Source organism: Danio rerio, chromosome 4 (genome assembly GCF_052040795.2).
Source record: "Danio rerio strain M-AB ecotype USA chromosome 4, GRCz13ab, whole genome shotgun sequence".
In the NCBI taxonomy this organism is placed as follows: domain Eukaryota; kingdom Metazoa; phylum Chordata; class Actinopteri; order Cypriniformes; family Danionidae; genus Danio; species Danio rerio.
This window is the reverse complement of record NC_141024.2, coordinates 17,438,229-17,462,885: the sequence shown is the minus strand read 5'-3', so window position 1 is coordinate 17,462,885 and position 24,657 is coordinate 17,438,229. Positions and strand designations below refer to the sequence as shown.

The window sequence follows — 24,657 nt, the reverse complement described above, 5'->3', positions numbered from 1 at the left end:
GCTTGCCGCCAGTACAGAAAATAATTCTTACAAGCAACAATTCCAAAAGATATAACAAATAAGTACTAGTACCTAATACATAATAATAAGTTCTAGTGTCTAATGTATTAGTGGTATAAATTCAATGGGAACAGGTGGCTAATGAAAAAGTACAAGTATCCATGTAACTGGTATTAAACAAAAAGTATAAGCATTTATTAATAATACCAGTATATACTGAATAAATACTAATGTCTTATAATAAAAACTATGATGTAACAAATAAATATGTAGACTGTCTAATGAATAAATTATATATAATGAATAAAAAACGAATTATTATCTAATTAATACTATAAAGCAAATAGTAGCATATGAATAATAATATACTTAATGAGGTCACAGTTTACAATAAGGTCCATTAGTTAATGCATTTACTAACATGATGAACAATACAGCATTTATTAAGCATAGTTCAACATTTACTAATGCATTATTAACATCCAATTTTTGCTTGTTAACATTAGTTAACATTAGACTGTATTTTCATTAACTAATATAAACAAATACTGTAATAAGTGTATTGTTCATAGCATGTTCATGTTAGCAAATGCATTAACTAACATTAACTAATGCAACCTTATTGTAAAGTGTTACCCTTAATAATATATAGTATCTAAAAACTAACTACTAGGTTATATCAAATGTAAAATAGGCTTGCCATAGTTAACATTTTTAGGTACTGCTCATATTATTGTATGTAAATGAGCTCCGAGATTTGTCCGAGTATGTTTTGCATGTTTCCCGCTTGTAATTATTTCAGACAAATGTTTATAATATGACCTTTGTAAAATGGAAATAAGTTGAGGCGTGAATGCAGATATTGAATTTGGTAATTAATGCGGAGCTCTTGGTGGAAGTCGCTGGAGGGACTGGAACTAATTCAATTACAGTCTGAACTGGAGCACCATTATAATTATTTCTTTCTCAAACACTCTGTAGCATAAAATAAAGGAATTATTTTTTTCTCTCCCGCTGCTGTTAGCCACTTCTGAACAAAAAGTGTGGCTCAATCCATTACTCACTGTTACATAAACACACTGAGCTCTGCGTGCACATAAACCAAGCAGGTGAATTTCATAAAATATCATAAAAAAATCTCAACTTATAAGCAGATTTTGAAGTCAAGATGCAAATGGAGGAAATAAAATGTAGATGTAGCTTTAATTGATTAATTTTAATAAGCATTAAGCTATAATTGTGCATATATTATTGCACATAAATCAGGTAAATTACACAAATTACTAATTTCAGTTTAAAATTAAGGCAAGAAACGGGACAAATAAAATAGACTTTAGTGTCTATTGCTGTACACACAAACATACTAAGCCCCCATATGTGCATAGTAAATTACAATAAAGTAATTTACATAAAATCCTAATTTGCTGGCATCTAATTTTTAGAATTTTGTATTTTTTGTGTTTTATGTTCTCAAAATATCGATTAATGAAGCAAAGGTAATAAAAGTTTTGATTGCTTTACATTAATATAAACAACGTTTGAATTTAACTTTTCAATTTAAATCTTTCAAATCGAATACTAATACTAAGACATGTTTTTTCTGTTATTTAAACTTTTATTTTAAGTTTAACTTAATATTTTTAGTCAGACTGACTAATGTAAGTTGAGATGAAAATTCATTTGATGCAACTTAACAGGCAGTAAGATTTGTTTTATTTTAATTTTTTTTTTACAATAAATTAGATTTAATAAGTTATTAAAATCCTGTAAAAAAATCCTGGTTGCCTTAAATTTTTAAGCTGAATCAAATTAACGTTATGCGTCTATTGAACTTATATTAGGCCCTATAATAAACCCAGCGCAAGGCGTGATGTAATTGTTGTTTGCTAGTTTCAGCTCAGCGCAAGACTCATTTTGGCATTTTGAACCACGCTGTTTAACTGATTCTTAAAGGGAATGGGAGATGATTGGACTCTGATTGGTTTACTCTCAAAACACACCTGGCCTATAACTCATTAAGAGAATAAGCTCAACCCTGTTAGACCATGCGCGACGGCGCAAACCAGATTTTTCTGTCCTTTAAATAGCAAAAGTGGATTTGGACATGCCCTAATGCTTTTTCACCCTGCGCTTTAGACTTTGCGCCTGGATCGTCAAAATAGAGCCCATTATATTAAACTGACTTAAAACAGGTTCCATGACATATATAATTAAGTTAGAACATGATTAACTTAGTTTAATAAGTTACAATGAACTAAAAACATGCTGTCATGACTAATTGATCATAGAATTTGTTACAGTGTATGAATATAAATATATCAAGCTGTAGAAAAAGCCAGATCCAGTTGGTAATTTCTATAAGATTGGTTTACTTAATATTTGGGGATAAACGTATGTAATTTTGCACATCGAACGAAAAGTTCAATCACATTTATTTAGCTTTTTTTGGTGAAAGACAAAAATGGAACATAAAATATTTTATATTTTATATAACAATTTCTTTAAAGCACACTCATAAATGAATCACAATGAAGTGTATTTTCAACTGTTTATAACCTTTTGATTTTATTTATTTAATTTTACTTAATAATATATTTAATTGTTATTTTTAAATGTTGTCAAATTCCTTACAATCAATCTAAACCTGTTAAAATACTATTAAATTTAATCAGTTAAAAAATATGAATATGGTATAAATGTATCTAGCTGTAGAAAAAGCAGAATCCAATTAGTTGAATTCTATGAGATTGGTTTACTTAATATTTGGGGGCAAAAATGCCTCTGGATAGTCCTAACAAATATCAATAACTAGTTTATAAGTTTAGTTATGTTAAAGGTCTGTCATTTAAATGGATTAAAATAAAAATATTTGCAATCAGAATATATAAATCATGTGTGTTAGTTGCCTAAGTAGTGCAGAGTGTAGAATGAAAAGTTCAGAAATCAGAGATCCGAAAAGTGTTGTGTGTGTGTGTGTGTGCGTGAGGATACATATTAAGCCAATAAAATATACATTTTGAAAAAGAAAATGAGGCAACCAAAGTAAAACTTGCAGATTTTTATTTCTACTCGAACGATTTGATACAGAATCTACAATGCAACACTTCAGGATTTTATCCCAAGATTATAATTAAATCTACTTAACAGTACTTCTGCTTAGAAAAAATCTCTGTTTAGTTATTGACAATGGGCATTGTTTAATAATAAGCAAAGATCTTTTTGTACAGTTTGTTTACAGTTATATATACATTAAAAACCGCCAGTGGATGCTTGCACGAGGCAGTCCTGTACATTTCATGTTCACCAGATCGCTGCATTGGCTGAAAGTTGGAACCGCCCATCACTTTCGGTTTTATACAAATGAAATCAGATCATTTACATACACTTAAAAGCGTGAGAGATTTCCCAAAGTAAAGATGTTTGATGAATGTTTCTGGATGTATTACTTTGAAAAAAAGTACAATAGCATTATGTGTGGTCCTTGACGGTTCAGAAATGCGATAAAGGTGCTAGTTTGAAAGTTACAAAAAGAACTGGCATAGAAAAAAAAGCGTTCTTCAAAATACAACGAAACAACCCGAGGTTCACAGTTTCTAGTATGTACAAAATTGTATATGGTTGTTTGAGATATAGGCAAACTGAAGGACGAAACTGAGGTAAATGAGGGCAGCCATGCGGCACGAAGGCAAGTCTTGAAGCAAGAAAGCGGCTGGAACTTGAGTTAAATATTGGTCACACTTAATAATAAACTGCTCCTGCATGTACGAAGCAGAATCAAAAATTAAATGCAGTTGATTTTCTTATATACAGTTGAAGTCAGAATTATAAGCCCCCCATTTTTTCTTGTTTAAATATTTCCCAAATGATGTTTAACAGAGCAAAGAAAATTTTCACAGTATGTCTGATAATATTTTTTCTTCTGCAGAAAGTCTTATTTGTTTTATTTTGGCTAAAATAAAAGCAGTTTTTAATTTTAAAAAGCCATCAAAATTATAAGTCTCTTTAAGCTATATTTTTTCGATAGTTTACAGAACAAACTATTATGTTCGGAAATGTGTTAAAATCTTCTCTTCACAGGGGGGCTAATAATTCAGAGGGGCTAATAATTATGATATCAGCTGTATACATGTCAATTTTAATAAATGAAATGTTCACATATGGTGTTGTCTATACTAGATCTGCTCTAAAATTTTGTCTCCCAGGATACACAATGTCACATTGATTTGATTAAAACAACAGAAATGATAGAAATGCAATAAAAATAGTAATATTGTGAAATATCATTACGATTTAAACAAGATTACGGTTTCTACTCCAGTTTTCAGTGTCACATAATCATTCATTAATCATTATAATATGCTGATTTGATGCTTAAGAAACATTTCTAATCATCTCTGCAATATAGTTTATAGAATTTTCCTGCGAAACGCAAGAAAACTACTGGCCAAAGCCATTGAATAAGAGTAACAGATAACAAAAATAAATCTATATAAAAAAGTGTCATATACCGCAATCATATAATTTGACCCAACATATTATATTTCTAAGAAATTTGAGATTACTCCAAATAAGTTCAGTTTTGACCTCGGTTTTAAACCATTTTAATCAACAGAATGTTTTTTTCTGCATGAAGGGAACGACATATTCACCATGGCGTTTCACTTTTAGTAACATGTGAAACAGAGCCCATGTAAATAAAATAAATAGTAAAATCGAATCAAAAGTGTTACTGAAATCTCCACTATTTGCAGTGAAATCTAGTCTTCATTTCCGAAGCAGAAAAAGCGGCCCATTGCAGGATAAAATGAGGACTGGTTTTGTTCTCAAAGCAGTCAGTTTGTGCAAATAAAAGGCCTGTTGTTTAGTTTAGCTATTCAGACGGGGAGGAGGAATACAAAAGCTTTAGCGTGTCCAGCAGTCGACACCGTCATTAAGGCCTCCAGGAAAAAATCACCTAGAAAAAGCACGAGCGTTCTCATTAACAGCGCCATTTTAAATAAGTACAAAAACCACTGTACATTTTTTTTGTCTCCACAGAAAATACACTGTGCGTAATGTACAAGCAAAAGTAAATATCAGCACTTTGGTGTGGGCTTCAGATTAGCTACCGGCTCAATGTAGCCACGGCTACTGTGCGTCTACTTTCTCCAAGCACCACGCTGAGAAAAAAAAAAAACATTGAGAAACAGTGGTTCACAGTGACGGGGCGACAGAGGAATCGTCTGCCGGGACGAACAACGAAGCTTCTATTGGTCCCCGAATTACACATCTGTGCTACGAACAACCCTCGCTTGAACAAAAACAGGCCCCAAGTTCACCAGTATCAGCGACTATCCATACAGTAAACCCAAGATTATCTTACAGTACACCGATTTCTCCCATTGAAAGTTGTGTAAACGAGCAGGAATGACCTTTAGGGTGATGGTTAGCTGCTGAAAATGGGACGCAGCGGCCCTCCTTTATGTTTCTGTCTGTGTAGGATCACTATCTGGGGAGCTTTTCTTTATTTTTAGAGCTCAATCTTCACATACATTGGAGTAAAAGCCAACCGCATGCTAGTTGTTTGCTTCATCAATTGACAATGACGTTGGCATTGTGTCTTGATGACAAGGAGGGCATAGGTGCTTGTTTTGCTATTGCTAAACCCACTTTGAGTTTAGAGATGATTTGGGGCTTATCTAAAATGATGTGTTCAGATGTGGTCTCCGGCTAGTTTGGGTGTCCACCAGGGGGAGCCCTTCTCTAGAGTAGCGCAAATGTTGACTTGAGGGATTATTCGGGAAGGTGCAGTGACATCACCTCGGGCTTCATTTTGAAGTACTGGTTGAAGCGGAGGACTGCGTATCTGTGAATGGAAATGCTCAGGTGAGAATGGAGTTGTTTTGGATGTTGGTTGTGTTTTAGAAATGGGAAAGCTTACCCCAAGAAGTCAAAGTCAATGGTGGAGTACTGAGCCTGGATTAATGCCCACAGTCCCCAGAAGAAATGTGACGCCTGGGGAGAAGAAAAAAAGGGATAGTGTTTTTTTTTTTTTTGTAGATTTTGCATAGAGGATCATAAACAGATCATATAACAGATATCACTCTATATATATATATATATATATATATATATATATATATATATTTTTTTTTTTTTTTTTTTTTTTTCATAATAAAGAAAAATATTTTTCTTTTACCAGAATTAGTTACAAAAATGAAATTTATTTTTGTTTACATTTGTTTGATAGTTATAGTATTTTTTAAGACTTATAACTTATTATATTTATCTGTATCTTTAAATTTTATAAGTGTAATTTCTCTTTAATGAAAACTATTTTAATAAAACTAGACTTTTTTGTTATTATAATAATTATAATCAATAGGTAACAATAAATACTACCAAGCAAGCTCTTTTTGTTTTCAAAAGATGTCAAATAGATGTCTAAACATAGTCGTCTTGGCTAAAACAAGACTACATTTGGGCTGTCAGTGAAAATCGAATAGACATTTAAGAATAGGCCGAAACTAGACTAGTCATCAAAATAACATAAATCAATAAGTACACATATAAAGTCTGTCTATCTATCTAATCTAATCTAGTCTGTCTAATCTATCTATTTGACCACTAGTCTAGTTTTGGACTATTGTTAGATGTCTATTAGATTTTCACTGACAGCCCAAGTTTAGCCTTGTTTACCCACGCTGTCTACACTTAGATGTCCATTAGACATCTATTAAACACAAAATTGTTAGCTGGGTATTTTATAAAACTAGACTTCATTGTTATTTTATTATTAATAATCAATAGGTAACGATGAATGCTACTTTAATAATATGACTTTAATAAAACTTAATAAAGTCTAGACTTTATTGATATTATATTAATTATAATCAATAGGTAATAAATACTACCTAAATAAATAAATACTACTTTAATAAATACTGCTTTAGTAAAACTAGACTTTATTGTTATTATATTAGTTATAATCAATAAGTAACGATAAATACTACTTTAATAAAAATAGACTGTTGTTATTATATTATTAATAATCAATAGGTAACAATAAATACTACTTTAATAAATAAATACTACTTTAATAAACTAGATTTTATTGTTATTATATTAATAATAACCAATAGGCAACAATAAATACTACTCAAATAAATAAATGCTATTTTAATAAAACTAGACTATTGTTTTTATATTAATTATTATATTTGTTTTATATTAATACTATATAATTATTTAAGTAATTAGAATTACTAGATTATTATTTGGTTATTAGAATCAGCATTAACTTAAATTAGGTAATCATTTAAAAATAAACATTCATGAAAATTAATGTAATACACTTATATTTTTGTTATTTTTATTTGCAAGACATATCTAAGAAAAAAGGAGAAATGGTTAAAATACTAATGTTTAATGCACAAATCCTGATGTTTCTAAAGAAAAAACAACAGAATTCATTTAAAAAACACCCGAGTTTTATTTTAATGTATTTTGTCAAAACAGGACTAAGAAATATTCCTGACAAGCTTTGAAAGACTCACCCCTACACTGGATTGAAGCGTGACAGATTGTATGTTGTATTGTTGCTTAGAAACATTTGACCTACGCCTTTCTAAGCAAAGAATGCTTCCTTTTAGTGGAGCCATTAAAAAAAGGAAAAGAAAAAAAAGATAACCGCATGTAAGTTGTTTGTGTTGATTCTGGATCACTGACAGCGAAGTAAAAGCTTATAAAATGTGGCATATAGATATAAAAGCCCCTGTGATGAGACTGAATCATGTGAGTAAAGATCACGGGTCTGCCTGGCCTATAATAAAGTCTCTATCCTCAGTGTTTTTCGCTCAACTGCACAGAATAAATGTTTGTCTCTGTCCGAGTCAAGGGTCCTGAACTCCTCAGACACAAATCTCAGAGCACATTCAGAGCATCTTTTATAACGCTCCATGTCTCGGGCGTCTGAATATGTGAAAGCAAAAGCGTGACAAATTAAAGCAGAGCTGCAGTGGGCGACACACACCTACATTCGTGTAATACCACCAAAGGCCTTGGAATATGTAAGACATATTATGTGACTGTATTGTTTAATTCACTTTAATTATTGTTTTAGCCAGTTGCATTTAATGTATTTAGGTGAAATTCCCTACTGTTCAAAATTCAGTCTTGATATTCAACTAATTATTTTTAAAAATCAATTTACAACATGGCTTAAATTATTGGTTCAAAAATACTGCAAAAACTGTGATAATTAAGAAACATTTAAATAACTGCTGCTTTATGTTTAAATATACTTTATTTCTTTGATTAAAAAGCTGAATTATCCCTCACAAGTACAGTAATTCGAAATACTGACTGTGTTCATTTCTAACCATTAATTCCTCATAAATGCACTCTAAAAAACATTATTTATTTAACGCAATGGTTGAGTTAAAATTTGTGGGTGCTTTGTTGTGTTATTTTTAACCTTTATTTGGTTATTTGTTAATAACATGTTTTATTTGAAAGTATTATTTTTTATTTGTACTTTCTTTTTTAACTGAAAGTACCTTTGCTGTGTGCAATTATTAATTTAGTCTTTAAAATAAAGAATGGCTTATGATTATGGATGCTAAAATATAGCTGTGTTGTTCAATACTTTTGTAGAAACTGTTTTAGGGTTCTATAAATAGAAAGTTAATCTAAAGTACATTTATTTGAAAACATCTAAATGACAGTACATTTTTAAATAGCAAAATATATAAATCGGACGAGTTATTGTAAAAACAATGTTTTGAGACTGTATTGTTTCATTCGAGTTGATTCTTATTTTAGCCAGTTGTATTAAAGTGAAAGACACTCATTTTTCAAAGTCTGGGATTAAAATCAAACTAATTACTGAAAAAAATGTAGTAATTTACAAAAAGGTTTAATTTATAAAAAATACGAAAATACTGCAAAAACTTTTTCTATTTGAATATATATTTTTTCTTTGATTTAAAATCTGAATTATCCTTCACAAGTTATTTGAAATACTGATTTAGTGTTCAAGAAACATTTCTAACTATTAATCACTCATAAATGTTCTATTTTAAAGTAGTTTTTTCTTTATTTGTACTTTTTTCAATTGAATGTACTTTTGCTGTGTCACTTTGTGCAGTTATTATTTTATTCTTTAAAATAAAGAATTGCTTATGGATGCTAAAATATAGCCGTGCTGTTTAAACTGTTTTAGGGTTCTATAAATAGAAAGGTTATCTATAGTTATTTGAAAACATTTAAATGACAGTAAATTTTTAAACAGCAGTATATAAATCAGATAAGTTACTGTATGAACAATGTTAAGTGACTGTATTATTTCATTAGAGTTAATTATTTTTTTATCCAGTTGTATTTAGGTGAAGTACACTACTTTTCCAAAGTCTGGGTTTAAAATCAAACTAATTATTGAACAAAATCACAGTAATTGACAACAGGGCATAATTTATAGGTTTAAAAGCATGAATAAACATTTAAATAACTTAAAACTTCTGTTTTCTGTTTAAATATAATGTAGTTCTTTGATTAAAAAGCTGAATTTTCAGCTGCAGTTATCTCTCACAAGTTATAAGAAATACTAATTTAATATTCAAGAAACATTTCTAACTATGATCACTCATAAATGTTTTATTTGAAAGTTTTTTTTTCTTAATTTGTACTTTTTTCAATTATATGTACCTTTGCTGTATGCAATTATTATTTTATTCTTTAAAATAAAGAATTGCTTATGATTATGGATGCTAAAATATAGCTGTGCAGTTTCATATTTTTGTGGAAACTATAAATAGATAGTTCATCTGAAATATAGTTATTTAAAAACATCTAAATGACAGTAAATTTTAAACGGCAATATAAAAAGCACTTTATTTTCTAAAATTTAATCTAGCAAATACCAAAATTCAACATTAAAATTAGACTTCAATGTTTGAAGTGTCTATAATAGTTATAATAGTAATAATTATCGTTACAAAAATTAATTTATTTAATCAATCACTGTTAATGAATGAAAAGTAGAAACTTTCCATCATTTAGCTTTTTATAGAAAATGTGCATTGTTAATCTCCACGCTTTCTGGAAGGCCTCAGAAACGAAAGCAACAAAACGCACAAATGCGTCCGTCACATTCCTCTGGCCTCTGTTTTAAAGTCTCTCAAGGTCTCTCTCAGGGACAGGTGTGAAAACAGAGCCTCCTTCTATTTAGTTTACCATTTCTGAGAGCCATATGATGATAGTTTCTTTTTTTCCCCCCCATTTCTTGCTGCGACAGAAGGGAAATGATAAAAGCAATATATCTACCCTACTTTTAACACATCTATCCATCTCAAAAGATTCAATAAAAAACACAAACCACTCTTTCCTCTAATATCATCATAAAAAGAGTCAGTGGTCAAAAACCACAAAATAAAAAAACCCAGAGACCTTTACATTAAAGCAGGCGAGAGGTCAAGGCTACTTTCTGACGTCGTACAATCACTATTCATACCTTCGTCTCCACCTCAATCATACGATCCACCTGCTAAATACTTAAACCGCTCACGGTGTTCCAGTTTAAAGAACGTAATTACATTGAAAAAACAAAAGTCTGATGTTTAGTTTGGCAGAGTGCAGATGGATGGAAATGCGTCACGGTTCCAGATCGATCCAGTTTGGACTCACCAAGGCGAAACGGTTGACTTGTACGTACAACAGCTCCACTTCAGTGTTGGAGACCTGCGAGCCTTGTGATTTGTACTCTTTGTAGGCCTCCAAATAGGCCCGGAGCCACTGCATCTGTAGCTCCCGGTCAGGATATAGGGTGTAATCCACTTCATTCAGACCTGTCAATCAAAACAAAGACACACCCATGTGAAATCCCAGTTAAGCTGTCTCTTTCATTCTGTGCAATTATCTTCATTTTAGGTCTATATTGCATTACCTGCAAATTCATTGAAGTGATTCCCAATGTCAAAAGCTTGGTAATTGTACCCAGCATATTCGTAGTCAATGAATTTCACATTTCCTGCAGGAGGGGAAACAAATAGGTGTTTGTTTAGAAGAGCGAACGGGCACGGTTTTCTTATCCCTTGTTTCTGTAATAATCTATTGCCTGTATTAGCAAACCAACGCTATATATGGGCATTATTATCTGACAATTTAAATGACTGATCAAATGACATCTGGGAAAAGGAGTAAGGATTTGCATTCTGGTGCAAGACGAGAAAGAATACACAAATGAGAGAAGTAAGACATGGGGAGAGAGTTCATGCACGTATAGCATGCATTTTGGGAGGAAAAAAATAGCATGTTATATTTGGGCGATTCTTCAATTAGGGAAACTTTTTCAGTTGGTTTCATTTCATTAAAAATATTTTCTTCACTTCCTGTAATCTCCTAATTGTGGCTATCGAAGGTTAGTATCAGGTGTTTTTCTTTTAGAAGGGGTTTATGCACCAAATTATTTTGAGGCTTCTTTAGAACAAGAATCATTTGATTCTCACAAAATTCTCGGTTTTACCCATTTGTTAGCAAGAGGTTTTTAATCCTTTAAACTAGAGATGCCCAAAGTAGGACCCGCGGGCCAAAGTTGGCCCATTGTCACCTATGATTTGGCCCACCATCCTATCTGAGAGGAGAGTGAGATGGAGAGAGTTGGGGCGAATGCTTTTAACACAAAGATCGTTATTTCTAATTTTAACCTTTTTTGCTTGTTTTATTGCTGAGCTACAAAAAAGCAAACTGAAATAAAAGGTTTCAATTAAATTTAGTAAATGAATCTTTTTTTTAAAATGTAAATACTTTTATTAGACGGACAGGACTGTGCAGAGCACATCAGCAAGCAAATCAAGGCAAAAACTAGTGTAATTCTGTTATAAATGAGATTGTTTTGTTTTTACTAGAATAAGTTCGTTATATTATTGTATTAGTTCATATAAAGCAGTGTTTTTTAGTCATTTTTAAACATTATTAAATAAATCAGGATATTAACCATGGCGAATATATTTACGTTCAACCCACTAGCCTCAATCAAGTTCAGTTTTTGGCCCTTCATGAGAAAAAGTTTTTTAGGCTATAATAAAATGTAGTATGATTACATATTCTGTCATATATTTTAAAATTACATATTAAGTGTCATTTTATTTTTACACAAACACATATCCTTATGCTAAAAGTCAATTAAACATATTGACTTTTTCACAAGTTTTTAAAAACATCAAAGCAGACTTACATTTAATAAGCTTTCTGTGCATATAAAATCAGTTTTTAAATTCAGTTCGATTCAAGTTTATTTGTATAGCATATTTTTATAATAATTATTGTTTTAAAACAGCTTTACAAACGGTGCACATCATTGCATTACGATCAAATTAAGTAAAAGTTACAATCAAATAAAAGTTATTATATGTAAACATAGCTAACCTGCAGTTTTATAAAAGGGATATAGGGGATGTCTACAGTATGTGTACATGTTTACTGAAGTGTATTTGTAGTACATTTGTTTAATGTATTTCATATGCACTTGTGTATTTGTTTAATGAAGTGTTTTAGTTAAATTTTTATTAATTTGATGCAGAGGCCAAAATGGGACGCGTCATTCTCAAACACCGATAATGCTATTCTCAGGTACAACAGTTTTAAAGGTGCTGTATGTAAGTTTTTGACTCTTCTAAATCATAAAAATAACATAATATGTTATTATATTTAAGAACCATGCAAAGTGAACAAACTGTTTATCTAAAAAACAATGCTAAAGTCAAATATTCTGCTTTTGATAGTTCCGTGCTGGAATGTCTGTCTTTGTTTTGGTTCTTTTAACCCACCCAATGCCAGTTTAGCCAATTATATTTCAGCACCCTGGGTTAAAAATATAAGTTTCAGGTTTTGGTTAGAACAAAAACTCTTTTTAATATGCAAAATATTCCTTCTAGCATGTGCCGTTGCTTTTATTTAGACTGTTTAAATCAGCCTTTAGGCCTTACAGTCAGGCACACTGCTGTTGGCGTCGTCAATCTAGCAACCTGCGCTTGCATTTGATTTAAACAAGTTGCGCAATACCTAGTTCAACTGCTGGGTGTCAAACTTACATACTGCACCTTTAATATTAATAATAATAATATGATTATTAGAATCATTACGATTAAAAAGACTTAAATTACAGGACAAAAATTAAAATAGCTTTTTTTCTTTCAAAACTGAATCTGGAAAATGCCAAAATTCAACATTATAAATGTGAAAGAATCAAAAACAGACTATAATTTAATAATAATTATCATTGATTTAAAAAAAAAAAAAAGTAAATTAAATTGATGAATCGCCCATTTACATGAGTCTTCTGAGAGGAAAAGTAGAAAACTTGCCATCTGTTTTTTTTTTTAAAGGAAAATGTTAATGTCAGTGATTTCTATAACATTTAGAACACTATAACACATATGATTCCTACTTGACTACAAATTAAGCGAGCGAGCAAGTTTCCAACATTTTCCAGGAAATCTTGTGACCGGTGAAAGAAAGAGACCCTTACGCACGCAAACAAACAAGTCCTTTGCTCTACAGGAGAAAAAAAAACACAACAGTAAAAGTAAAATGAGAGTTAAATGAAAATGAGAACAAACAATTCAGGTTAGACTTGAGTTGATAGATTTTAGAGAATGCAAAATAAAGAGGAGACGGTCGAACTGTAAAAACCACAGGGCTGAAAAGACAGAGAGGGGGGGCACAGGAGAGAAAATGGGCAACATTGGCACCTAGTGGCACAAAGCCTGTACAGCAGTTGACTAGCAAGCAATAAATGACTCAGTCAGTCAGGTGATGTGCATAGTGTTGACTTCAGAACACAAAGCCTTACTCCTCTCGCTCTACATAGATATGTGTAATGCATTATCCATTAAATCACTGCCTGGTCTGTTTACAAGTAACATTAGTGCACCTAATGTGTCTTTATGTTGCCTTGCATTCCCAGTGCTTTAAAGTTTATGATGTGTAATGTAAAAAAAAAACAAAAAAAGGTTTGATTGACATTGGACAGAAGTGTTGGTCTACAGAAAAAGACACGTGAGGTGGTTACCGGACCCGGTGGCGTCCTAGCGGGACACACTGAACACCTCCAGTCAGTGGCTATAGCCCTGTGCAGCAGATGAAGAGATTTGGGCAAACTCACATCTGTCACAGAACACACACAGCTTCACTGCAGAGAGGCCACTGGGCACCTCCCCCTTTAAGAACAAACACGGCTCATCTCATAACCACACCCCCACCACACAGCTTCCCCATTGGTCCATTAGCAGCCAACGAGGCCCCGACTTTACTGGCTCTATGCAAATGCCACGGCGGCTTCCTGTGCGGGTCAAGCCAAACTTATTTGACTCCCAGAATGTCGACGAAAGGCAAGAAAAACAAGAATGTTGTCGGAAAGCTGAAGTATTGCGTAACGCTCATATAGGGAAGCGGAGGGGGCTGAGTGTGCAGGGATGTCAAAAACGTAAACATTTGTACTGTAAAAGCTTCCTCCCACCCCTCGCCTAATGTGTTGGAGGAAGTGGCTTTTTTTTAGTCTGAAAACAGAGCCTCCTTCCTCTCTCAAGTTCAAATACAAACAATGTGGCCCAAGGTTGAAGTTGCCTCCAAAATCTGTACTTTGAAGCAGACTCCCATGATTGAATTGCTAATGGTGTGTTGTCGAATTGCTCTGTGTAACAGCTTTTAAAGGCAACTGATACCTTTAGGGCGACTATTACTGTACTTTCTGATGATAATCAGTTCGAGTGCTGCTGCCGCCTCAAAAGGAAAAACAAAAAAGACAAAAGTGAGAGACAGGAACTACACATTCTCACACTGTGGCTGTGGCAGGGCAGCCATCTTCTCTTGCTCAAACTATATCAAGTGGGTCATTCCTGTTATGCTGGTGACTTTCAAACATGGAATATAATTTTTATAGCGGAGCCCACTTTTTTTTAACATTAAATTAATTGTAATTCATTTATTTAGTATAGTTAATATGGAGCCAGATCAGTCTCAAAAAATAATCCATTTACAAAATACAATTCAGCACAATTCACATTTACAAAATCCAATTTGTCAATTTTTATACACACAATTTGAAAATTCACATTTTATTATTATTATTGATATTTTCACCAAATTAATTGAATTAGCATATTTTTAAATCGTATTTTAAATTCACTAATTGGATTTGTGTATTATTGAATCGTGTTTTGAAGTTACGAATTTAGATTTTTGTATTTTTGAATCGTGTTTTGAAGTTACGAAATGGATTTGTGTATTTTTGAATCGTGTTTTGAAGTTATGAAATGGATTTGTGTATTATTGAATCGTGTTTTGAAGTTACGAATTTAGATTTGTGTATTTTTGAATCCTGTTTTAAAGTTACGAAATGGCTTTGTGTATTTTTGAATCGTGTTTTGAAGTTATGAGTTTGAATTTGTGTAGTTTTGAATCATGTTTTAAAGTTACGAATTGGATTTGTGTATTTTTGAATCGTGTTTTGAAGTTACAAATTGGATTTGTGTAATTTTAAATCGTGTTTTAAAGTTACGAATTGGATTTGTGTATTTTTGAATCGTGTTTTAAAGTTACGAATTGGATTTGTGTAATTTTAAATCGTGTTTTGAAGTTACGAATTGGATTTGTGTAATTTTAAATCGTGTTTTGAAGTTACGAATTGGATTTGTGTAATTTTAAATCGTGTTTTAAAGTTACAAATTCGATTTGTGTATTTTTGAATTGTGTTTTGAAATTATGAATTGGATTTGTGTAATTTTGAATCGCGTTTTAAAGTTACGAATTGGATTTGTGTATTTGTGAATCGTCTTTTGAAATTACAAATTGGATTTGTGTACTTTTGAATCCTGTTTTAAATTTATGAATTGGATTTGTGTATTTTTTAATCATTTTTTGAAGTTACGAATTGGATTTGTGTATTTTTGAATCGTGTTTTGAAGTTACTAATTGGATTTTTGTGTTTTTGAATCTTTTGTATTTTTAAATATTTTTGAGACTGATTTGGCTTCATAAGATAATACTTAATAAAAGTCATTATTCTTGAAAGCATGACAAAATATTAATATCTTTTAAAATTCTGAGCTTAAAAATATTTTTACAATTACTATATGTAGATGGTATATTATTTAAAATATTGAGTGCTTGTTTGTTTCATGCTTGCTTAAGTGTCAAAATATTTATATTGTTTTCTTACATTTGTATTACTTTTGATAATTATATTTTATTTATTGTATGTTATTGTTTCTAATATAACTCAATCAATGATACCAATGATTTATTTTAAAACACAGTTATATTTAAGCTTAGAATTGAGCTATGTCCTGCCATTTGATTAAAAACAGTTAAAGTCAGCATGTTTCTGATAGTCTGGTGTAGTGTTTTACAGAGATACTTCCTTATTTTGTAGCACATATCGACAGAAATACAAATGAAAAACTGCACAACAGGAATGACTGGAGTCAAACTCGCATTCACTCTCCATCCTGTGGCTCAGGGAGCGGCAGACAGTCACCAGTCTCTACATCATGAATACAGTAAACATCATCACAGCAACATTCCCCAAAGCAAACACAAACACACATTTGCATTTGATTTCAAAACCAGAAAACACATTTAATGGATTCTCCTGATCCCTTGATGTAACTGTAATTTGACCGCCCTTTAGAGGAAAGGACGTCCATGCTATATTTCAGAGGTGAAAACACTAAACTTAAGCCTACCTTAGGCAGGGGGGGTTGGGGAAACAAACTCTGTGGCTGAAGGAAACTGTTTGTTGGACTCACCTTCCTTTTGGTTGTAGATGATGTTCTTACAGAGCAGATCGTTGTGACAGAGAACCACTGGAGAACCCAGTTTAGAAAGGTTCTGCTGAAGCCAGATCATCTCGTCTCTGAGACATGCAGCACTGGGAACTTCATTGTTCAGTCTGGGCACAGAAAAACACATGCATGCATTCAGAAAACACAAATACGCTTTTGTGTTTATGTCTGACAGAATTAAGGCAGATTGTACCAATACCTGCCTTCCTCTCTAAGATAAAGATCTCCAAACCCTGCATGAGTTTTGATCTATAAATAATAATGTAACCGCATAGACGTGCATGCGTCGTTTGCTCTTGCGCAATAACTCAGGACTTAATGTAATCTATTTTTAATCCAACTAAACCTGAACTGTAACTTTTGCTCATACTTGAAATGAAAACAAACATCTAGTAGAGGAAAAAAAAGCTAAACATTCCATGACCCAGTTTAGCACAAATAAGCAGAACTCACATTTCCTTTAAACATGATAAAGGTTTAGTTGATGTGCAAAAATGTACCAACAGATCTTATAGTTTTTATGAACTTTGAAAAGGAATTCATTATAGTTCATACTTTTCAGCCAATTCATCCTTTCATTGTGTTGTTTTATTGTATATAAATCTTGCTTATGTAGTTTAACAAATTATTCTATCAAATTATTCTAACAAATTATTCTATCTTGCGTAGTATTTCTGTCATATGTAAAGCACATTGATCTTTAAAAAAGCTCAGTATAAAATAGCTACTAATTTTTTTTATTTTACAAAGAGTATTTCTGCTGAATGAGAAATAAAAAGGCCAAGAGTGATGGTTTCTGTTCTGTGGAAACCTGTGCAAACACATGTATCTGTGCCATGATGAGTCATTTTATTTAACATTGGCATGACTTCTAAACCACAATTTAAGCAAACATATTAACTAAAATAACACGCATCATATATTTAAAGAACCTGCTGTACTTCACCGTACATCAAAGCAAAAGAAGAGATGTGAACATTCTTGTATTGACAGCTTTTATACATGTTTATACGCTGTTGAACATTTTATGCAAGGGTGTTTGTTACACTGCATGTTCTTTGCAAAAGAAACGGGTCAAGACAAAAAGATTTCATAGATGGCTATATAAAATGCTCAATTATACCGTATACGGTGCAATAACTAAATGTAAAGCTCACCTCTGGTCCATCTCAGGGTCTTCAAAGTGTGAAGGAACAAGAGAAAAGAACTTGCTCATCTTCAGCCAGAGACCTGACTGGGGCACCCAGCCATTGTGGGCATGAATGGCATGGTATTTTGCCATCTGCCTCGCAATGTGCCTGTAAACATGATTAAATAAAATCAGTTTATTATCAGGTTTAGATTCAACTATTAGTTTGACATTTTAGACACTAAAATATGTTTGAGATCGGCACGATAAAGGACATTTATTTCGGAATGGGCTCATTTAACAATCAAAATTATAAAACTGAATCAATTCCCAAAGTACGCTTTAGTATTTATACCATACATGCAGTGTTTCTGTGTACAGGCGCTTGACAGGTGCTCACTAGTAAAATTTATCCCTATGTCCCTAAATGTTATTATAAGTAAAAAGTATGTTTGCACTGGTAAAGCTGTGGATATCTTTTAATCCCCACACACATCAATTGCCGTGCGCTTTCTTGTTTTTCTTGTTCTGCCTCTTCTGTTTCTTTTCTGAATGACCACAAAGTAAGTAGTGCATATACCATTTAAAGCACATCTAACTGTGCTCAGGAATGTTTAGTATTCCATTTTTACACTTTCTGTTAGTTGATCCTAAATAAACACAAAGTAAATGTGTTGTTTTTTTTTTTTTAAACCAAATTTGGCGATTCATCATTTTTGTGTAAGTGCATTATTGAGCTGATTCAGTGCTGAAAAACCAAGAAGGAACTTAAGGTGTTTTTTTCAGAATGCGGATCAACGGCTTGGTTTAGAGCCAACTTTTTATAAACAAAGTAAGTTGTGCAAAAACAATTCAAAGCTGCATCCAAAATTGAGCTGTGTGCATACAATACTGTACAGCGCTGCTGATGCACTCCCTGTAAACATATCCTAGTGTATTTGTGAAATCTGAAAAATATATATATTGTGAAATATAAATGTGTTTATTATTTTAGCAGGCATTACTTTAGTTTGAAGTTTTAATATGATGCTCAAGAAACACTTACTGTTATAATAAATGTTACTTGTGCTGTTTAATACAGGGTTTCATCAAGTCAAATGTAAGACTTTTTAAGGCATTTTTAGGGCCATTATGAATGAAATTCATGGCTAAACGCTAAGGATTTTTTTTCTTATGGCCCAGTCAAAACATTAAAAAAATATTAGAAACAAATGTTATTGTAAAGATTTACAACATTTTTATAAATATAATTATAGAATTAATAAATAAAATAGAGTTATAGAGTTAATAAATAAAAATTTGTCGAAATGATTGGATGAGTGTTGGCCTGATTGGGTAGCTTTACATGGACAAAGGAAAATAAAGACCTGTTTAAAATGATTTAAGACTTACAACACAATATTTAAGTGAGTTTAAAACTTTTTAAGGCCTAAAATTTTTATTTTGATATTTAAGATCAAGGTTTAAGACCCCGCGGATACCCTGTAACATTCCCCTTATACCACAATGCATTTTTAAAGGGACAGTTCACATTAAAAAAGAATTTTATCCTCATTAACTAATACTGAAGTGGTTCTAATCTTTTATGAATTTCTTTATTTAGTTGAACCCAAAACAAGATATTCTGAAGAATGTTAAAAACCAGCAGCAGTCGACATCGATAGTAGGAAAAAACCCACCAAAATTCTTCAGTATATTCTTCTCTGTGTTCAATAGACAAAAGAAACTCAAACAGTTTTCTAAGAAATGACTGAATTTGTAGTTTTGGCTTTATAAGTATTCTTTCATGAACAGAAACTTCGAAATCCCCTATTTAAAATCTCTAATGAACATTAATACTCTGACATTTTTAATCAATTTAATCCATTAATGTTGAAAAATTGTATATTTTTCCACTAAACCCCAAACGTTTAAATCCCAATGCATCTAAAATTGCCTAACCGCCAACATTTAGTCATCGCCCTGCTAACACAGTAGCCTTGTTCTCTCACAGCTGTCTGAGACTCGACACTTACTGGCGGGAGGCCTGGGTCAGTGTACAGCATAGATAGAGAAAGAGAGAAAGTGCAGTGCGTCATCGGTGTCTTAAAGGATTACTAGGTACGGTTTGGGCTTGTGTGACAAGTGTCTGGCTAGCTGGAGGTCAGCGCCGTTATCTCCATCGCCGTCTCGCCAGCCTGAAACAATTAGCTCAGTATTACAAAGGATGATCTGATGATCACCCAATTCTCTAACCTGAAGATGGCGGGGCTGCGGATGTGCTCAGGCTCCAGCGCTACACCCTGTAGAAACTCATAGCATAGGCCGTTGTTGAATGTACAGTAGAGGCGCGGGGCGCATCGGTGCGCCTGCAGGACACGGAAGCTCTTCACTTCGTTTTCACGGTCCACGAACAGTTCCGTCTTGTTCCCATAAACCCGCACCAGAACCACCTCCTGCATGGACCCACCGACATAACATCCAATCAGCTTGTTCGTAATGCCATCTGTGAACGTCTAGAGAAAGAGGAAGGAGAAAAAAACAAAGGGGTCATCATCATTTTTAGCTCACTCAGATGGTTTGAGGTTAACCAAATAAGTTGTGCATTAAAAAAACTCTTTGTTGTGATCAGCATCACATGCTTCGAGTTCTTCTTCCGTTTTTTTTTTTTTTTTGTCACCACTATTTATATTCAAATAAACCGAAGGGATAAATCACCAAACAAATTACCTAATAGCTCATTTAGGATCAAACCAACACAAAAGCAGGTGATTCCGCGTGACGGTGTTGAACAAACTTGCATTGTTTGCTCATGTAAAAATGGAGTGTGTTTGGAAGGCCTAGCATTCCAGGCCACAATCATCAGTACTATCTGGGATTGACTGGCAGTGGGCGGAACGTCAGGAATTTGATTTCTGCCAGGGTCAGAGGAGCCTGGCATGTGCTGAGCGTTCGATTTTGTTTCAAAGTTGAGGAAAACAACTCATTTTATATCCAGTTGCTCTCCAACACGCGAGCAACGTGACACACACCTACTCACTCTGTTTATGCAGGGCAACACCGTTCCGCACCTCAGGCTAAACACTGCTGAGTTTACACAAATATAATTACATACTGCTAACCCATCACTTTAGCGGAATCTTCATGGTGCTTTTTTCTTAAAAGATAGTTCTTTTTTATTTATTTATTTCATTTTTTATATTATTATCGTTTTTTCTTCTCTCTTTTATATGTCCTAAGAATGTTTGTGTTCTCTACATGTATCTACAAGCATTACGGTTGCTAGAAATTGATGGACTTTTGCACTGCTTCGTACTGCAATGTTATAATAAGTGAAAAAAAAGATAGTTATGAAAATTATGCCATCATTTACTCAGCTTCATTTCACTTCCTGAGTGTTTGTTTGCAAATGCAGATCAAATTATACATGTTAAAGAATGTCTTTCGTGTAATGAAAGTCAAAGGGATCTAACTTTGTCTGGATGTTCTTCAAAATCACTTCAACTTTCAGAAACAAAATCTCCTGTTGATTGTGTATGCAAAATAATTGCATGGCTTCCTTATTTTTTTTTCGCTAATATTCTGTCATAAAATGCAGGTGAGCATGGTATGGATATTCTTCTGATTTTCTTTAGCTGTCATAACAAAAAAAAAAAAAAAAATGCTGTGACAGTATAATCGAAATGGAAATTTCCACTTGGTTATCTTGATCCAAAATGCAGAGTATGTTCAATCCAATGCCATCACTAAGCACCTGAAAAACTTGATTCAAGGTGTCGCCCTTGCTGCCCAGCTAAAAAAAAAAAAGATCTCCACAGATACGACACAAAGGAGCTGGAAACCTGAACTACCACATTGTTAATGCTGTGGTCTGTAATTATTGGTCCTGACTTCATACATGCCAAGCTTCCAAGAATCTCATTCCTATGCTGCTCGTCCGGAAAGACCCAAAATCTTCTAGCTTCTAGGAAAGCAACAAGTCATATGCAGTGTATTTGTTCTTGGAAAGTTGCTTTTGTGTAAAACTGTGTTCAATCATTAAGTTATTTTCTGTTCTTCATTGTGCTTCCACCCATCTCAGGTTAATCAATCATGAACGCACAGCGCTCGGGGGCATACAGAGCAATGAATTGTCACCATCACAGTAGCACACACACCTATTTTGTGTACAGTAACTTCTCTGGATTGCAAACAAATACCTTGACTTTGACAATCCTTCACAAATATTGACTTGAGCCTATAGTTTAGAAACAGGAAATGCTGTTTGACCTAAATGCACGGATGCAAGTAGATGTTTCCTCATACTTTATGCATGTTGTCCATGTTTCAAAACTATGAACTGAATTAAATAAGGATAAGGTCGCACCCATATTCTTATCGAGCACATTAAATGAATAACAGCTTATAATAACTTTAATTCAGAACATCATCTAGCATCACTACCTACTTAATTAGATAATTAAATGGTCATATATTTTTTATTTTTCCGTCTTTTAAACTTCAGATCTCATTCTTTTTTATAACAAGAACTAGTGAAGCTGGAAAAGGCAATAGTAAAATTGTGACCGAATTTCTTACACCTATTAAATACACTCTAAAAATGCTGAGTGGCTTCGATCCAAATAAAAGCAATCCATTGGACGTATATTTTAACTGAGCTTTAAAACAACATTTGAACAGGTCCTTAGTTGACCCAAATTTCGGCTGAAACTACATTTTCTAGAGTAACATTTTAGTGACATTTGTATTAAAATGAACAGAATCATGTTTAATTTAGAGGGAAAATTCACCCAAACATTAAATTTCTGCAATCATTTACTCACCCTTCACTTGTTCCAAACCTGCTTTAACTTTCTCCTGTTGAACACAAATGATCTACTGAAGAAACCTGTAACCATTGACTTCCATTGTTTTTTTTTCCTACTACGAAAGTCAATGGTTACAGGTTTCCAGCATTCTTTAAAATACCTTCTTTAATGTTTAACGGAAGGATTGAAACCGCACATAAGTGAGTAAATAGTCATTATTTTTTTATTATTGGGTGAACTATCCCTTTAACTAGAATTACACCAGGATTCTACCGCTGCACTCCAGTCCGCCTGATATGCTAGAATGTTCCACAATCTGTAATATTGTTAATGTTAATCGTTTTATTCTCTTTTCCTCATCTGTTAAGCTGCTTTGGCACAATCTAAATCAGAAAAAGCTCTACAGAAATAAAGATGACCTGACTTGACTTGAAGTACACTTTCTAGAAAAACTGTAATGCGCACCAGCAACCAGTACAAGGAAGTGAATAGTTCAACGAACAACAAACAAAGGTGGACAAAACCCAAACTTTGGGTTAATTTTTTACAATTTAAATATCTACTTAGTGGTTGGGTTTGTCCATATTTACTCATCTGACCAAACAAACATTCATGGATTAAAGTAAGACAGAAATAGTTATTTAGGTAACCATTTGCATAGCATGAATTAACATGAATAGATTAAAGGTATTATTTATTTTCAGAGTAGCATAATGTATAATAACTAGTTACTCATTTTAAATTGTAAATACTGCTCGCTAATCTAGTGATTAAAGTAGTTAATTAAGTAGTAATAACATATTAATAGTTCAAAGAACCATTGCATTTGTTTAAAAAAAAAAAAGCAAACAACAATGCACAAACTGGAGGATCCACCTCCCACCTGCTTCCCTGTGCAATTTTGCGTCTTGTTTATTACTGTTGCATTCATCTCCTGGCAATTGTGCATTAGACGCTGTTTATCATGCATGCACGAGCCGGATGTTTTAATGAATGAGTGTGTTTGACAGCTCGCATTGGCTGCTGTGTCTCTGCTGAGCGCCATGGTGCCGAAGGGCTCATCTGGTGACGCAGCTCAGGATTTGAAGGCGCAGCACGCGTAACTACGCTTTCTGCATTATATAAGACGTCAAACATGCCGCTGTCACCTCGTGATGACTTTCTGCTTTTAGATTGGGTCCGCGTGCGACCACCTGAATGTAACGGCGAGAAAAGACATGAGAATTACCTTCATTTTGACCTCCGAAGGCTTCCAATGGGGTCTGAGTGTCTTGATGAGTTTCAGCGCCCCGGCTCTATAATCGTGCTCATCTACCGTCACGTCTAATTTTGGCACCGCCGGCGAGCCATCTGGGACGTGGATGTAATTGGCCATTGCTGAAAAATGCTCTCTGTGTTGCTCTGAGACGGGGAGGATTCAGTGAATGCGATAGACTCAAGCAGGGTGCGGATTTAAGGTTCCTCACGGCTACGCCTCCTGTGTTGTGTTGTTCGATTCTCGAATCACTCCGTTCGTTTTCACGATTCAAATGAACCGACTCGCACAGAGCTTCGAACATAGAGGAGGCTCAAACATAAAAATCTTTTGTCATTTTAATTTTTGCGCATTTTTTATCTTATTGACTCTTTAGAAAGTTTTAATTAATACATTTAAAAGTTCCAAAATCTCTTAAATCGCCAAATGGTCAAGGTCTAATGTTTTTCATTACATATTTAATGTTTTAATGTTGTTAAACGGATAGCTAACACATAAATGAAAATTTAGTTTTACATTCACATATAATTTACTTTAATTTAGGTGAAGCCTCGGTCTTTGTTGATGTATAAAGTCAACCCATTGTCTAACGAGACATTGAAAGTAAAAAAATATATATACATGCAAAAATAATACCCTTGGCTCCTGGCTATGGCAAAACTATTC

General features: G+C 33.2%; 1 protein-coding gene across 6 annotated transcripts; it reads right to left on the bottom strand.

Annotated features, from left to right (window-relative positions):
• Positions 1-3,043: 3,043 nt before the first annotated feature.
• Positions 3,044-24,164, bottom strand: etnk1 (ethanolamine kinase 1). Of its 6 annotated transcripts, none has more exons than XR_015483066.1 (9): positions 23,965-24,164; positions 20,185-20,444; positions 17,978-18,118; positions 16,785-16,927; positions 14,048-14,142; positions 10,922-11,005; positions 10,663-10,823; positions 5,921-5,994; positions 3,044-5,845 (listed from the first exon to the last, which is right to left on the bottom strand). XR_015483066.1 is itself a non-coding variant. In XM_087248153.1 (8 exons), exons 1-8 carry the CDS (start codon positions 24,109-24,111, stop codon positions 5,773-5,775), a joined length of 1,083 nt encoding a protein of 360 aa, XP_087104279.1. In that variant the 5' UTR covers positions 24,112-24,164; the 3' UTR covers positions 3,044-5,772. The 6 variants fall into 6 exon arrangements, 2 of the variants coding, with proteins under 2 accessions (XP_087104279.1, XP_087104280.1); XR_015483068.1 differs by having other exon boundaries at positions 14,048-14,105; XM_087248153.1 differs by lacking the exon at positions 14,048-14,142.
• Between the last annotated feature and the right edge of the window lie 493 nt (positions 24,165-24,657).

Excerpts from the sequence above, each read along its gene's own strand:
- etnk1 (XM_087248153.1), bottom strand. The coding sequence starts at position 24,111 with ATGGCCAATTACATCCACGTCCCAGATGGCTCGCCGGCGGTGCCAAAA. Across the intron at positions 20,445-23,964 it reads CTTCGGAGGTCAAAATGAAG|ACGTTCACAGATGGCATTAC; the intron begins GTAATTCTCATG and ends CTCTTTCTCTAG. Across the intron at positions 5,846-5,920 it reads ATTGACTTTGACTTCTTGGG|ATACGCAGTCCTCCGCTTCA; the intron begins GTAAGCTTTCCC and ends TTCCATTCACAG.